General features: G+C 49.8%; 1 protein-coding gene across 1 annotated transcript; it reads right to left on the reverse strand.

Moving 5' to 3' along the window:
- Positions 1-882: 882 nt before the first annotated feature.
- Ahcy (adenosylhomocysteinase) lies at positions 883-15,623 on the reverse strand. The gene is made up of 10 exons (XM_075962645.1): positions 15,513-15,623; positions 10,895-11,085; positions 8,957-9,032; positions 7,118-7,267; positions 6,425-6,537; positions 5,798-6,005; positions 5,628-5,715; positions 5,416-5,533; positions 3,733-3,927; positions 883-1,695 (listed from the first exon to the last, which is right to left on the reverse strand). Exons 1-10 carry the CDS (start codon positions 15,538-15,540, stop codon positions 1,564-1,566), a joined length of 1,299 nt encoding a protein of 432 aa, XP_075818760.1. The 5' UTR covers positions 15,541-15,623; the 3' UTR covers positions 883-1,563.
- Positions 15,624-17,410: the final 1,787 nt, after the last annotated feature.

Raw genomic sequence — 17,410 nt, forward strand, 5'->3', positions numbered from 1 at the left:
GTGCTTTGCTGTGTGTGTCTGGTCCCTGGAGCCCACATGAAGATGGAAGAGAACCAACCCCAGAAAGTCTTCTGACCTCTTTGTGCATGCTGTACTCACATCACACTGGCAGGAAGATCAGAAATTGAGTCACCTTTGGTGGTTTGCCAGCCTGGGCCACTTGAGACCATGTCTCAGAAACAATAAAGCCCTAAAGCCCTACTCTTTTCCAGCACTACCTCTTCTCCACTGGCTTTCTCCTGCTGCCAGACATGGAACCAGCCGAGCAGAAAGGGGGAGAGGCAGGGGATGGCAGAGCTGTTCCTGCGAGACATCCCAGCCATCTGTATGTAGCTCTCACTTCCATTCCGTGGCAGGCACTCAAAACATCATCCCGTGTATGCGGGTTGTTTTCAATGGACTTCAAGGTCAAACGGGTTCAGAAAATGATCACTTGGGCAAATAAGAGGGAGCTCAATTTCTCATGTTTTTGTGTGATTGAAATTATGAGGTCTCTGATCTTTTAAAATCATTTCTGCAGGACTCCCAGAAGTGATGGCTCACTGAGTAAGGCCTCTTGCACTCGTTAGAAAGCCATGTTCTACCGTAACCCAGCAAGGGTGTGTGTGTGTGCGTGTGCGCGCGCGCCTGTGCACAGAAACAACCCAGCTCTAGGTTCAGTAAGAAACCGTCTCAGAGGAATACAAAGGGAGTGTGTTCACACACCCAAGATCCTCTTCTGGGCTCCATGAGCACAGGTACACGTTCCTGCACACACATTACCCTCTTCTGGGCTCCATGGGCACAGGTACACGGTCCTGCACACACATGTGCATACACCACACACATTAAAACTGTCATACGTGGTAAACATTATCTTACATATAGAATAAAGGGTCAAAATTCTTTAGGAACCAGAAATTTTATTTAACCCACCTTCCTTTATTAACATTCTAAACACTATAATCCAAATTAATCTCTTTGTGACCCAGGTTTGTGATAGGCACCATCAGTAACCAAACAGTGACAGACCTTAGCATATTTGCTTTTTCCAGCCCCTTTTAACCTCTAGCTGTCACCTGTCCCTTCTTGGTTAATTATCTCTTAATTCTAACCTCTGTGAAATAGGGACCAAAAGTACCAACCTCAGTATTCTGAGATTTAAAGAGATGGCCCAATGGTAAATAAGTCAAGCTCTGAGGAACCTTCCAGCTCCAGTGGTTCCCGCTCTCTGGTGGAGCTCCTTCTCTGGTTCTGGGCTGAGAAACCAACCACACAGCTCTAAAGACCAAGTGAGACCCTGGATGGTAAAGTGCGTGGGCTCGTGACCACCACTAGCCACATCCACCCTCAGGGCTTCCAAGGCTCACGTCCCCTGCAGATGGCTCCTGACTGGAGACTCTCAGTTCCCCTTGCCACACCTGGAACCATATGAAGGACACAACAGAAGCCAAAGACAGAGTAACCAGCCCCAGTGGACAAACACTGATGAAGCAACTGCGAAGTTGGTGACATGTGTTCTTGGGAAAGAGATAGGGCCTGGAACAAGGATGGCAGCTGGAAGGTGAAGGGCAGTCCTGGCTCTCAGTAACGGTAGTGATCAGGCTTGAAGGGGCCATCAGTGGGCATGCCCAGATACTGGGCCTGCTTCTCAGTCAGCTTGGTCAGCTTCACATTCAGCTTGCCCAAGTGGGCTTCAGCCACTGCCTCATCCAGCTGGAGAGAAAGAAAAAAACCTGGAGTTAATGTCATGTTCTAGTACACTTACCTGCATCTAGCCAACAGAAACTGCTGGGCAGGGGCGCTGCAAGTCCTCATTACACCTTGTTCTAGCCTCATGGCCAGCTTCAGTGTGATGTCTTTAAAGAGAGCCAAGCACACCCTCCCATCATATAGTCCTGGTGGCACCACCAATCGCATCTCCTCACCCTCTAACTGAAGCAGCTAGCCAGAATGCATCCTGAAATGAACTGTGGCCTAGGATAGATTTTATTAGCAGTTGAGGCACTCTCTGACACTCTGCCTACAGCCCAGCCAGAGTGCTTTTACAGTCCCAAGCAGTTTTTTTTTTTTTGGTTTTTCGAGACAGGGTTTCTCTGTAGCTTTGGAGCCTGTCCTGGAACTCGCTTTGTAGACCAGGCTGGTCTCGAACTCACAGAGATCCGCCTGCCTCTGCCTCCTGAGTGCTGGGATTAAAGGCGTGCGCCACCATCGCCCGGCTCCAAGCAGTTTTATGTTCACTGTTCGTAGAGCTTCACAAACATTCCCAAGATGTAGGAAGGGAAGGATAATGCCTACATTAACAGACGAGGAGCCTAGAGAAAGTGCTTTCGGGTTCAAGCTAGATGCAAGTAAACGCAAGATGGGCCTAACCTGGAGTCTCTATTGTTAGAAACAGAACGAAGGCCTCCTATGCCTGGCCAGTCTAGCTCAGGATACCTTTCTTCTCACAGCAATCTACCAGGGTGCCACATAGGGGTGACCACCTGGGCCGTTGGAGCTGGATTCCCAGGAGAGCACACCAGCCTCTAAAGCTTGGTTTCTTCGTTTGGAGGGCACACATAATAAATACCCACCTTTTGAAGCTGTCACAAAGATCATGGTGGCTACTATCATCGTTAACTAAGGTACTAAGAACCCTTAGATCTCACAGACATGCCCAGCTGACCCACCCAAGGACTAGGATGCAGCTAAGGGATGTTCATGTAGCATGTATGAGAACCTGGGCTCCATGTCCACCACCACAAAATGAACAAACAAAAAACCCAAGACAAGCTCTTGCCTTTAATCCCAGGTCTCAGGAGGCAGAAGCAGGCAGACCAGCCTAGTCTACATACTGAGATCCATCAATCAGGGCAATGATAGACCCTGTCTCAAGATCAAAGATGAACAAACAAACTAAATGGGGCACATCCATTTAAAAAAAAAAAACAAAACTACAATATGTTGCCTATATTTTAAAATTATTTCATATCAAGACCGTAGCATATGGCTTCTCTTCAGAGCTCAGAGGCCTTGTCCGGTGGAGCTGTGTCCCGGGCTGGTGACAGCTACCCCTTTACTTGGAGCATATATTCTTTTTTTTTTTTTTGAAAATATTTATTTATTTATTATGTATACAATATTCTGTCTGTATGTATGCCTGCAGACCAGAAGAGGGCATCAGACCTCATTACAGATGGTTGTGAGCCACCATGTGGTTGCTGGGAATTGAACTCAGGACCTTTGAAAGAGCAGGCAATGCTCTTAATCTCTGAGCCATCTCTCCAGCCCGGAGCATATATTCTTTTTTTTTTTTGGTTTTTTCGAGACAGGGTTTCTCTGTGGTTTTGGAGCCTGTCCTGGAACTAGCTCTTGTAGACCAGGTTGGTCTCGAACTCACAGAGATCCGCCTGCCTCTGCCTCCCGAGTGCTGGGATTAACGGAGCATATATTCTTTAACTGTTCACTTCCCACCCAGCCTACTTTACCAAGTACCCGCCTGCCTAGTCCTTGCAGACATGTGGAAATCCTCGCTGATATTCAGGAAAGCGCTCTTGCCTTCCCTTTACAACTGAGGAATGGAGACACAGCTTCAAACCTGGTGAACCACACACACTCCACAGCTCATGGCACTATGGGTGTGGCTCCAGGGAGCACTGGGGACTCTGGAGGACAACTAAGCGGCCAGACAAGCACTTAATATACTCTAGCAAACCCACACAGGGAGCCCAGGAACCACATATAAGCCTCAAAGTAAAGTCAAGAGCTTACCTTCTTAGGCAAGAAGTGAACCCCAATGGGGTATTTATCTGGGTGGGTCCACAGCTCAATCTGTGCCATCACCTGGTTTGTGAAGGAGTTGCTCATCACGAAGCTGGGATGGCCCATGGCACAACCCAGGTTGACCAGTCGGCCTTCAGCCAGCAGGATGATTCGGCGCCCATTCTTCAGCCGATAGCGGTCCACCTGCAAGTCCCCATGGCAACAGTAAGGGCTGGTGGGCGCTACCCATCTCTGCCCACCTCCTACCCTGCACAAGATGGCCTGAAATGCCCCCAAACAACCACCCTACACACAATACACCAGTCTGTTCTGAGAACTTAATGAATTCAGACCTATAAAGCATTGGGCATACTTAGGAGGTAACAGCTAGTACTGTCAATACTGCCATATAGTCTGTCCTGAATCCTTTATACATATATGACTATCATGTTTTAAAATTTATTTTTATTTTATGTGCACTGGTGTTTTGCTATGGGTGTCAGGTCCCCTGGAACTAGAATTACAGACAGCTGTGAGTTGCCATGTGGTTGCTGGGAATTGAACCCAGGTCTTCTGGAAGAGCAGTCAGTGCTCTTAACCATTGAGCCATCTCTCCAGCCCCATATGACTATCATTTAAGTGCTTCATCTCCCCCTTTTCACAAATAAACTGAAGTTTACAAGGCTGAGTCACTTGTTCAGAGCTACACACGAAGAATTGGCTGCAATCTGAGCCTTGACCATTGGAGAGAGGCCTGATCTCATGTTCTCAATTGTTATTAAAAAGCGAAATGCAGGATGGTGAGATGGCTCGGTGGGTAAAGCTGCTTGCATTCAATCCCTGAGAACCACATGGTGGAAAGGGAGAATCAACCATGACAGGTTCCTCTAATCTCCACATGCAAGTACGTATGTGCTTACATATGCACATAAAATGACTGAGTAGAATGTAGCTTTGTGTGTGTGTCAGTGGATATATATGTTAGTATCAGTGTGTGCGTGTGTATAAATACACATATATATGTCAGTATAAATATACATCTGGTCGAATGCAAGGCTGGAGATGTGGATCACTTGGTAAGAGAATCCTTGCCTAGCTTACAAGAAGCACTGGGTTTAATCTCCAGCTCTACAAGGCAAAAAAGAACTTAACTTAAAAGCTCTTAATGTACAAATCCAAGTTTTCCGGGAACATTACTTTTATAATCAGGTAAATAAATAAGCCAACAATAAATAAAAGCCAAATTAAGTTGCACATAACCCAAAGGAATGCCCCACAGCAAAGCTGCCCTTTCTCTAGCTCAATTAATGGTTTACTCTGCACAGAGCTGTTCTAGATGGACATGCAGTGTCCCTTTCCTGGCCTCCCCCATCCTGACCCTGCTGCCAGCTCAGCCCACGCTCTTCAGCTGCCAGCATGCCCGCCTTATCTCTTCGTCCACCGCTCACAAGTACAAGTGGGCTTTCTCAAACAGCAAGGCCACTGTGCACCGCACACATGCTGATACTTTCAAGGGCAACCGAGGCCTCAGCATCAAGTCTGATACCTCAAACCTAGCTCTGAAACCAGGCTTCTCCAACATACACCCCACTCTCTAGGTCACACCAGCTTCCAGGGCGAGCAACCTACAAGCCTGTTCCCCCTTCTCAGCCCTTCACTGCCAGCCTAGCAGGGCAGGCTGGGGCTTCTCACCTGGGGCTTGATGTTCACCTTCTCCACAGCATTCTCATTGAGCCACTTCACATCGATCTCCACATCGAAGTGTCCAATGTTACACACAATAGCATCATCCTTCATCTGCTCAAAGTGCCTGGAAGGGAGCCCAACCCTGTGAGGGACCGGAGACCAAGAACAGCCCCAAGCCTAGGCGCCTTTGCTCCCCAGGACTCCCACCTGGTACCCACCGGCCAAGGATGATGTCAACACAGCCTGTGGTGGTGACAAAGATGTTGCCCTCCTTACAGGCCTCGTCCATGGTTGTCACCTCATAGCCTGCACGGACAGTGAGCATGTGTTAGCAAAGGTGGCCTCACCCTTGTTCTAGCCCCAACAGCCAACCCTTACTCTACCATACCCTCCATGGCAGCTTGCAGTGCATTGATGGGGTCAATCTCGGTGATGATGACTCGGGCCCCAAAACCCCTCAGGGCCTGGGCACAGCCCTTGCCCACGTCACCATAGCCTGCTACCACTGCCACCTTGCCCGCAATCATCACATCTGTGGCCCGTTTGATGCCATCTATGAGGGACTCCCGGCAGCCATAGAGGTTGTCAAACTTGCTCTGAAAGGAGAGGGGGCGAGGGGACAATGGGGGTAGGCAAGACCCCGAGGCCAGGCCTTAAAGCATCCCACAGGGCTGAGACTTGAGCCCACTCAGTCAGCCTGAGCAGACCCCTAAGCATCTTCTCCACTAGACAAAGCCAACATGTCCCTCCTCATCAGCCTCCAGACTATCTCCCTCATGTTCTCTGCTGGTCTAGAAGTCTTTCTAGGGAATCAATGCCCAGGACAGGTTGCTGAGTCTAAGAATTGCTTAACTTTAAAGCTATTGCTAACCAAAGCCACAATGTTCCTGCACAGCTACACTCACCATCCTCAGACTGTTGCCCCATCTCCCCTCCTGGCCACCCTTCTTCAGAGATCCACTCCTAAGCTCACTGGGCAACTAACAACTGGAGCTGAGTCTCCCCGAGGGCTCACCTTGGTGACAGAATCATTGACATTGATGGCAGGCACCTTCAGTATCCCATTGGCCATCATCTTGTAGAGGTTGTGGACCCCAGTTGTGGTCTCCTCAGAGATGCCTCGGATGCCTGAACAAAAGAGGGAGAGCACCAGAGAACACATCTCTACCCATAACCCTTTTCACTCCCTAGCGTCCCCCCTCCTTCATTCCCATCTCTGTACCTGACTGTAAAGTTCACCCACTTACCATCTGACGTCCTACTGAACCCTAATGACGCATGCCCAACATCTTCCACCCACCACTGTGCAGTGCTGACACCACTCCGCCCAGTCGTCCTGTCCCAGCCTAGAGTCCCCTCCAGAGAAGGCTTCCTTCATTTACTAGTCGTGGCTAGTTTTGTACAGTCAATCTTTTCCTACCTCAGGGCCTTGGTATTCTCTAAACTCCATCCTCCTCCTCCCTGTCACAGTCCACAAAGCTGGCTCTCTGCGACCATTCCTAGCACTGCCCTGCGCCAGCCATGGCTTATGAACTCAGCCAGCTCTGCCCCCACCCCAGTTATCCTGGCTTTACATCACACGTCAGAAGGCAGCCTCCATGCGGCAGGAACCTCCTGTCTTCCAGTCCTATGGAAAATCCGGACGTTCCTCCAGGCCCCCTGCCTCATGTCTGTGAAGGAGCAGGCTCCCTTCAGTCTACCCGCTTACCTGACAGAAGCTGTGGGTATTTGGTGTGGATGAGGTTGGTGAGGTCGCCGCCATCGTCCAGAATCATGTTGAGGGGGCCATCTTTGAAGTGCAGCGTCTGCTCAATGCACCACAGGTACTCTTCATCTGTCTCACCCTTCCAGGCAAACACTGCAGGAGAGCGGCACCTGAGAAGCTGGCAGGGGGCTCCAGAAAGAAAGCTCTACCAACAGTGCCAATGCTGTCTCCTTCCTAGTTCCCATGCTTAGCTACATCCTACCAAAACAGCAGTGGGAAACACACAGACCGAAGCTAAGCAGATCTAAGTTCAGAACTTTCCAGCCATGTGACCTTGAGAATCACACTTCGCGGCCCGTAATTGTACATCAAGTGACACAGAGACCGCGCATGGCCCTAGACATAGGTGTCCAGAAATAATTTTCCCTTTTGCATCTCCTGCCTGGGCTCCATGAAGTAGGTGTACTGGCCCTTACCCAGAGAGACGTCCTACTCACTGGGCACCAGTAAGATCCTGGTTTGCTCACTGAAAGGTCTTGAGGGACTGGCAGTCTCAGTGGTGGGTAATTCCAGGTTATGCCCGGTCAAAATTGCCCAGCACACGCTACTATAGATGGAGCATCCTCTGTGCCTGGCACAGTAACTGCTCTGTGCCTGTTCTCATGTTCCCTCATGCAAACCTCATGAGGCATGCCATCACCACTTACAAACCCCTAAGAGAGACTGGGGAACGCAGCGTCTAAAGCAAGGGTGCGGGCCGCTGGCTGCTGCTCCTCCCAGCTTGTGGAACTCCACAGGTGTGGGGTACAAGAGTCTCCTGTTTACACAGGACACTGGCCAAGTAGCCAGCTGCCTCCCTCCCCACAACTGTAGAAGATACTTCTATTAAAGCAAGGCCTCTTCTGAAGGAGGACCAAGCCTCACCAAGGTGGGGGCTGCTGACAGGCACTCAGCCCTGTGAGGAACCCCTCCCACTGACCCCCTACCTACAGCTACCTGGTTAGGATTCCTCCTGCCCCCAAATGTATGAGTGTTTTACCTACAAGTATGTCTGTGTACCCTGTGCTGAGGACAGAAATGATATTGATTTTCTGGGTCTGGAATTACATACATTTGTGAGCTGCCATGTGGGTGCTAGGAATTGAACCCAGGTCCTCTCTCCAGTTTCCTGATAAAAACTTTTTTGTTGTTGTTTTTGTTTTTTAAGACAGAGTTTCTCTGTAGCTTTTGGGGCCTCTTCTGAAACTCTACAGAAACCAGGATGGCCTCGAACAGAGATCTGCCTGCTTCTGCCACCCGAGGGCTGGGATTAAAGTCATGCGTCACCACTGCCGGGCCAAGATTCTTGTGTATTTTATTTAATCACCACTGAATCTAACAGGTTCCATCTGCCCTACCCCCACCCTGCCGCAGTCCAGGTAGCATTTTGCAACAGTCTGAGACAAAGTCTTTGCTCTCTGACCTGGTCCTTTCTCATGATCCTAAACTACCACACCTCAGTCAGTGCCCGAGACTCTTGTTCTGCCTTATACCTCACCAGCTCCTTAGAAAACGACCCGGAGCCCCTCTAAGGAACACCCCCACCCTCTAAGGAACATCCCCACCCTCTAAGGAACACCCCCACCTCTGCTCCATGTGGCTCCCAATCTTCAGATCCTTCTCTTACAGACCACAAGCTAAGCGGTCAGTAAGTACATTCCATGGAATCTGAGCTGGGAGGACTATAAATCAATAGGTTAAAGGCCTCTGTTTGCACATGGAGGCCTTTAATGCAGGGGTCAGTAAGAGAATCATGAAAAAGCAAAGTGCTTTAACCACGCCCACATACCACAGCGAGCTCACCTGGAATGCCGGCCTTGGCAATGGCAGCTGCTGCATGGTCCTGAGTGGAGAAGATGTTGCAGCTGGACCACCGCACCTAGAAGGGCCGGGAAAACAAGGCTGTTGATCACTGGTGGCTATGAAGCATCCTGTTAGGAACAGGAAAAGGAAAGCCCTGAAGACAAGAGTGAAAGGCTGGGGACTCTGGGCAAGTGAATGACTAGAAACCAGAGCAGGAAAGTTAGCACTAGAGTTTAAAAAAAAAAAAAAGGCAATAAATCACCGAGCCAAGCATGGTGGTATACCTAAAATCCTAGGACTCAAGATGTAGCGCAGGAAGATCAGGGCCAGCTTGGGCTATACGGGGGATTCCTGGCCAGCCTGAGTCATACAGGGAGATTCTGACTCAAAACATATATAAACAACTGGAAAGATGGCTCCGCAGTTAAGAACACTTGCTGCTCTTCTAGAGGACCCTGGTTTGGTTCCAGCACCCACACTGCAGCTTACAACCACCCACAGCTCCAGTTCCAGGGGACCAGCTCTGTGGGAACCAGGCACGTAGGTGGTACATATGCAAGCATGAAGGTGCAGACAAAACCCTTACACAACAAAATCAAATAAATAAGAAAACAGTACTCTAGTGCAATGTGAACAAGGAGACGGGGAAGGAGCTACTAAAGCAGGGTGCAGGGAAGAAATGCAGCGGCAACAGTAGAAGTGATGTGTGGCTGTCAAATACGCCAGGCTCCTCATGCAGAGAAAACCTCCAGCAAAGACGTCGGGATGAGAAAGAAAACTGCTAAGTTTGTCTGGACTTGTTCAGCCTGAGCTGGGTACTTGATCTCCAGGTGGCCTGTATCAATACTCAGGCATGGCAGACTGTGGGTCCAGGTCAGGCTTGTACATGATCATTACCACACAGGCAGTATTTAAAGCCGTGAGAGCAGATCACCAACAAAGTGAATGTGGAAATAAAGAGGCAATGGGGGCCGGGAGAGTCAACGGCTAAGAGCGCTAGCTGCTCTTTTGCAACCCGAGTTCAATCCCAGTCCCACATGGCGGCTCACAACTGTCTGGAAACCCAGTCTGGGAAACTAGTACCCTCTTCTAGTCTACTCAGGCACTGCGTGCAAGCAGTGCACAGATGTACGTGCAGGCAGACATTCATACACACAAAATAAAAACAAGTCTAAGAAAAAGTCAGTGGAAGTGGGTGTGAACAGGAAAATCCCAGTACTTGAAAGGCTGAGGTAGAAAGACAGCTTGAGCCCAGCCTGAACTACGCAGTAAATTCCAGGATAGCCTAGGCTACAGAGTGGAATGTTGCCTCAAAAAACAAACAGGTCAGGGCTGGAGAGATAGCTCAGAGGTTAAGAGCACTGGTTGTTCTTCCAGAGGTCCTGAGTTCAATTCCCAGCAACCACATGGTGGTTCACAACCATCTGTAATGGGATCTGGCGCCCTCTTCTGGCCTGCAGCCATACATGCAGACAGAACACTATACAAAATATAAATAATAATAAAATAAATCTTAAAAAAAAAAAACAAAAAAAAAACAGGCCCTCAAGTATTCTTTGTGGTTCCCCTACCCTACCAGGCCCCTCCTTGGGATCTTATTCCACATGATCCAGGCTCAACAAATCATAGCACTCTACTTTCCAGAAGGCACCCGACTCCTAGGAAGGCTAACGGGAATGGTTTAGATGACCAAATGGAATATCGTTTTCTCCTACTATGCTCATCAGATGTATTGAGGAGTCAGCTACCTTCCCAACTGGAGAAAATATACCAAAGACTCTCTGCCACCACGGGTGGCAGCAGAGGGAAATGGAGAGAAAACCCAGCTGACCAGAAGAGGCTCTGCCAGCTACATCTCCCTACCAGTACAGTCTTTTCCCATGGCTGAGCCCAGAGAGGGCGAGGGACTTAGTGGAGTCACACAGCTGTGGACCTCACCTCAGCACCCAGGGCCACGAGAGTCTCGATGAGGACGGCAGTCTCCACAGTCATGTGCAGGCAGCCAGCGATGCGGGCACCCTTCAGTGGCTTGGACGCCGAGTACATCTCCCGCATGCGCATCAAACCGGGCATCTCATTCTCGGCTATGTCCAGGGCCTTTCGTCCCCAGGCAGCCAGTCCAATGTCCGCTGCAGGAACAAGATGGCAAGTTCCATGGGCCACCTCCTCCCACCCAGGGCCATGTTTACCTTGGGGAAGCTCAGGTCTTCTCACTCACCCTAGGAAATGACAGGTGAAGAAAGGAGGCTGCTACAGAAATTTTAATAATTTAGCCAATAGTTAAACAAGCCAGGAGTGGTGGACACACCTGTAATTCCAGATGGAAGCAGGAGGTTCACCCTTGACTACACAGCAAGTTCAAAGCCAACCTGAGCTACATAGCCCTATCTCAAATACTACTACTACTAAGATTTTATTCTCTTTCTCTCTCTCTCTCTCTCTCTCTCTCTCTCTCTCTCTCTCTCTCTTTCTCTCTCTCTCTCACACACACACACACACACACTCACACACACACACACACACAATCTGAATGTCAAGCAACCGCCTCTGGCCATGTCTTCTCCCTATACATTACCAACTCCAAGAGGGAGCAGTTCAGACTCTAAAGCATCCATTTTATCCATTTCTAGTGTCCCTTACCCCGCCCCCTTCATGATCTCCTCTTCTTTTTCCAGTCTAGGATACCCTGCTTTCTCAGCCTCTGGGACCTCACCTGGCGAAGCTCACACCCGAAGCTAGGTGGGTGGCTTCTTGCCTGAAATCCCAGCACTAGGGAAGCTGAGTACAAAGAGTGCCATGATTTTAAGGCAATTCTGAGCTTCACAGAGACCTAGTCTCAAAACCAAAGTTCCCACCTAGTTAGAGCCAGCTCTCCACTGTACCTAAGGCCTGAACCAGCAGAATCGCAGTCATGGGATGAAGGTCTTGCTTACTATGAACAAATAACTCAAGGGAACCGAGCACATCCTAGCAATCCCACTACATTTTCCTAGTAAGCTTATCCCCTCCCCCTAGTCATCTCTCCCCATCACCTGATAATATCACTTCATAGTTCTCTGAGAATACAAAATCATCTGTCCATGAACTCCACCCTCCTCTGTGATTAGACTGGGGATTCTTGGCTGTCGGAAAGTACCAGCTGTCCCTGGTCCCTGATTTTTCTCACCCCTCAGATCTCACTGTTCCATTACGGGCACCACTGAGGTGATTAGTTATGCTCAGGTTTCTCACAGGAGCAGGGACCCCACTACCAACTCTGAAATGCTTGCTTTCCCTTGGCATCCGAGTCTCTCTTCTCCCTCCTTCCTTCCTGGCTGCTCTTCACCTGACATACTCTAGGAGGCCTGAGAACCCATCATTGTTCCTCTTCAACTCCTGCCAATTAAGTTCTGCTCAGATGATCGTGAATGCCTTCCCTGGGGTGATGACTCCCACGTATTTACCTCCAAGTACAAACTTCTCCCAGGAATCTGAGACTCACAAAATCCAACCGCTGACTCAGCACCTCTCGTCTGGTGTCCAACTATTCTCCATCAAGTACAAGGCCTCAAGACCGCTTGGCTACACACCCTCAATCTTCCCATTTTAGGAAATGAAACCACCATTCAATCTGCCACTCTTGCCAAAAGCCTGTAAGATTTCCCGTTTCCATTTTTGCTTCTGTCAGCAGGTTTTTTGTTTGTTGTTCCTGCAACTCTGTGAAACTCACTATGTAGAGCAGCCCTGCCTCAAACTCACAGAGAACTAACTGCCTGCCCCTGTGTCAAGCGCTGCGGCTAAAGGTGTGGGCCACTATGCCCACCTCCACCAGCATGTTTGTCAGCAAGCATCCCACCCTAGCCCAAAGGACCACTTCCCAGCTGGACCCACAAGCAGCTTCCTAGTCGGTCCCTTTGTTCCCACACATCATGCTCCTCACTTACAGCCCAGTGGGAAACTTCGAAAAATGTAAAATCCTAGTCCTTACCTGGGCTTCAGGCCCCTCCCAAGTCTACCAGCTGCTTCTATCTCCACCTTGTTCCCACCACTAGCAGCTCAGCCACAGACCTCTCCCATCGTGGCGCTTTAACACAAGCAGTTAACCTGGAAGACTAATGCCAAGTGCCAGACGCAGTACCTGGCTCAAAAACACCTGAAAATGGAGGGGCTGGAGAGATGGTTTAACGGTTAAGACCACTGACTGTTCTTCAAGGGTACTGGGATTCAATTCCTAGCAGGTCAGAGTGTCACAACCGTCTATAACTCCAGACCCAGGGGATCCAACGCTTTCTTCTAGCCTCCGTGGACACCACATGTACGTGGTACAGACATGCATGTAGGCGCAACACCCATACACATATAATAAAAATGAGAAAGCCAAAAACAAAAAACAAAACTTGAAAATGGGCCAAGCTGACTCAAAACAGAGGCATTAAGACGAGTCAGGACTTTACTCGCAATGAGGTAGGCCGTCTACAGAGTTCCAAAGGAGGTATCATTTATTTGTCTTTGGAAAGATCCTACTGGCTCACTATAACGACATGTACCTCTAAAAACAGTGCCTGGAGGATAAAGGAAGTTTAATGAGTTCAATGCCAGCCGAGGCCCAAAAATCAAACAAACAAAATGGTAGCATGAAGACCATAGAGACCTGTGGGGAGAGAGGAGAACAGGGGCTGGTAGCCATGGAGAGTGAAGGGTGACAGACCTCCCCACACAAGGAGATTGTGCTACACTATGAGGTCTATCTTCTCTATCTCCAGTAACCAGCAACTGCGACCAGCAAAGAGAAGGAACTCAGAAAATATTCACTGACCACATCATCTGCTAAAACTAAATGAGCAAAGATTCATAGGGGGTTGGCACAGGACATGATGGCAAGAAGGAAAAAAAGGAGGGGGGGGGGGGGAGATGAACCTAGTCCAACTCCCAGCATGTATAGTCTCCAGCCAGTCCTGGAGAGGACAATGGGTTTTGTGCTTTCCTGCTTAAATCCCGCCCCATCTACTATCACCTGTTCCTCCAGCTAGAAATGATTCTTTCAATGCCCTTGTGGCAGCTGGAGGAGCTAGTGTACCAAACTCTGGAACTTAGTGCCAAGACAACCAGGGGTTGCAGAAGTCCCAGGAACATGGGTCAAAAAGACCTGTGTGCCCCTTCCCAAACCGGCCCCATCAGACGGAGGATAATCAGGCTGAGCCTTACTGTACACCCAAGGATTAGAACACCACACGGACTAGGTCTAGTGCACAGCATGCCCTCCTTAGTGGGCCTCCACCCCTAAGGTCAAGACCCCAGCCTCCAAGTCATGCAATCTGTGGTCCTCCAACCCCTCCACAGTATGACAAGCTCCCATTCCAGCTGTTCCACCAGGGCAACACTGACTTGAACCTTTCTGGGCCTCAGTTTCAGCATCTACTCAATGGAGACAATAATCTACTCTGGCAGCTGGTTAACTATTTTAATAAGAATTTCCCAAGAGATTTCCTCAGGTTCCTCCTCTGTATAATGGGGTAGCATCCATTTCATGCAAGTGACCCTCCCCAATTTAACGGCATCTTAAAATGACCTTAAAAGCCAGCCAGCCTGAATTGCTCTGGTTTTGTTTGGTCTGTAGTTTGGTTCTGATAGGGTCTCCCTGTTTTGTCCAGGTTGGCCTGGCCTTCACTGTATGCCTCAGAAGTGAACGCTGGCATTGCAAACCTGTGTCACTAAGCCTAGCCTGAACTGAACTGTGCTGAAATTTTATTAGGGTTGTTCCAAGTGTGTTTGTTCCCTTGCATACTGACAGCAGCGAAAGGGATAAGCCAAGAGGTCATGACGTATTGGGTCCAAATTCTAGCCAACCGCTTCCCAGTTGCAAGATTTTGGGAAAATAACCTCTATACCTCCGGAGTTTCATCGTAAAAGGAGACTCGTTCCTTCCCTAGGGAGCTATAATAATAAAAAGGATTAGTCTAGAATAATGCTACAAGGCGGTTTCTAGCCCATTGTAAAACGTTTGTTTACTCAGTCATTCTTCCATCACTGGAACGAAACGAAGGGGAATTTTTAAGCACTCTAAATTTTCTTTTGGTCATCCACCAGATAGTCCCACAGACTGAGCTGACCCCAAGTCCCCGGTGCACCACCGGGGACTTGCCTTCCGGGCCTCTCCTCACTAACACCTGGAACACCAGCGCGCTCTCCGGCCCCGCTTAAGGCCCGGAAGGTGGTGGACCCTTGTAGGGGGATACACAGCCCGCCAGACGCCAGAGCCAGAACCGCTAGGGCCGCTTCCCCAAGGGCCAGTCTCTCCACGAGCAGCACGCTGCCTAACCAAGGATAGTAGCCCGCGCCGCGGCTCAGGGCGCCTGCTGCAGGGCACGACGGGACTTGTAGTCCGTAGCTGCTTCCCACTCCTAGCTCTCGGCGGAACGTGGACTCCAACCCCCAGGCACCTGCGCGGCCAGGCCAGCGATTCTAGGGGTTCCGGGCGCCCCGAGGCCGGTGCCTCGACCAGACGCGGGTTGGTACGGACAACAAGCCCAGGGTGGGGAGCCGAGTCGCCACGGAGGACTGCACCCCTGGGACTCACCGACTTTGTAGGGCAGTTTTTCAGACATGCCGGCAGCGCTTCCGCTACGACTGATGAACTCAGTGAAGGGGGCCGGACGGCGCGGGGCAGGGATCTTCGCCGGGCGCGGGCGGCTTTAAATATCTTCTAATTTGAATATTCATGAGTCTCGCTGGGGCTGAGAGTTGGGGGCGGAGTCTGGCTCGAGGTAAATAGCTGTGCAGCAGCGGGGTTGGACTTCGATCCCTCCCACAAAAATTATAAATTTTATGCTCTGTGGCCTTTGGACTCCTGGCACCCGGCTGGAAGGGAGCGTGGAGAGAAGCGGTTCTTCTCCCATTCTCTCAGTCAGTGAACCAGAGGTCAAAACGATGCAGAACTTTCAAGCCAATTACTTCACTGAGCCTTAATTTCTTCTGGTATATTTGGCCGAAGACTACCAGTACAGAGCTGGGTCTAGTGGTACATGCCTGTAATCCCAACTCTCGGGAGGCAGAGCCAGAAGGATTGTCACAAGTTCAAGGCCAGTCTGGTCTACAACTAGTTAGTTCCAGGCCAGTTTGGCTACAGAGTGAGGTTTCAAAAAGAAGGTTAAGAAAAATTACAAGTTGCAATGTGTCACTCTCTCTTCCTCCCTCTCTTGCCCACCCCCACTCCCTCCTCAACAAGTCCCCATTCCACTCTCGAGTCTTTTCATTGTTTTTGTTTGATGTCCCCAAGCCTCCCACACGGAAATGAGTGGGAGCTCTACACAAAAGCATAGATAGCTCGCCAGTGGCTCAGCGGCCATAACTGCCAGTAGCTTTCCTGAAGGAGCCAGGCGCCGCGTTGTGTGCAAACACCCACCATCTCTGGGGAGTTCAGCTGGTCCCCTTGTGAACGGATTGTCCCCGCCGGACTTGTTTACTGTTTACATCTCTTCGTGGAGTAGAGAGGAGGGTCACAAGCCCTCTCCTGAGTTTTCAGTTGCACCTACTACCTACTGTATGCAACTCTGCCTTAATCGAACATGATCTCAGGAAGGGGTTGGAGATTGTAGCCAGGGAAGGGGGCTCCAGCTACCTGGCTACTGGAGAAGCCCTCAAACCTGTTGGATAGAAGCTTTCTAGGTGTCACCTTTAGGGGGCAACTTAAGGACCCTTCACCTGTGCTTTGTCAGGAAGATTGGTGAAATGTTTCCCCAGAGTGATCTTTGGCAGAATCGTGACTCGGTTTATGTGGGAAGAAGAGCAGACTTTGCCTATGTCTCCTCCTGGGAAGGAAGTTTAGCAACATGTTCCCCCATCCAGGGCTGAGTGGTGCTGGGATCTTGTGCAGGTCCTCAGCCGTGACCCAGGGCTTCTGTATCAGTTCCTACTTCCAGATTCCTGCCCTGACTGCTCTCAGTGACGCATTCTTACCTGGAAGTGTAAGCTGAAATAAACTCTTCCTCGGATTGCTTTTGGTCTTGGTGCTTACCGAAGCAGCAGAAGCTAGGACAGCCTCCCTCTCCCTACTCTATCCTCTTTCTTTTCCCCCTGCCCCATCCTTGTTACCCCATTGCCACCTCAGGTGCTGACTCTCTAACGCACAACCTGAAGATTTAATCCCCATCTCTGCTCATTGGCCTCTCTAGTGACAAGTATCATAAAACCAGGAACCAAAATCAGTCTCTCTTACACACACCACCACCACCACCACCACCACTCTTCCCTTTCCTTTCTCTCTCCTCTCTTCTTTCTTTTCTCTCGTCTGTCATCTTCCCTCATCCATATCATTACGTAGTCCAGACTAGTCTTGAACTCAATATGTTGCCCTGTCCCACCTCAAACTTGAGATCCTCCTGCCTCAGCTTCTCAAATACTGAGATTACAGGCTTGACCACCATGCTGGGCTAACCATTTCTCCTGGTAAGCTGATTGTCTGGAGTATGTTGTTAT

The sequence above is a fragment of the Microtus pennsylvanicus genome, chromosome 2 (assembly GCF_037038515.1).
Source record: "Microtus pennsylvanicus isolate mMicPen1 chromosome 2, mMicPen1.hap1, whole genome shotgun sequence".
In the NCBI taxonomy this organism is placed as follows: Eukaryota; Metazoa; Chordata; class Mammalia; order Rodentia; family Cricetidae; genus Microtus; species Microtus pennsylvanicus.

Excerpts from the sequence above, each read along its gene's own strand:
- Ahcy (XM_075962645.1), bottom strand. The coding sequence starts at position 15,540 with ATGTCTGAAAAACTGCCCTACAAAGTCG. Across the intron at positions 11,086-15,512 it reads AAAACTGCCCTACAAAGTCG|CGGACATTGGACTGGCTGCC; the intron begins GTGAGTCCCAGG and ends TTGTTCCTGCAG. Across the intron at positions 1,696-3,732 it reads TTCACTTCTTGCCTAAGAAG|CTGGATGAGGCAGTGGCTGA; the intron begins GTAAGCTCTTGA and ends CTTTCTCTCCAG.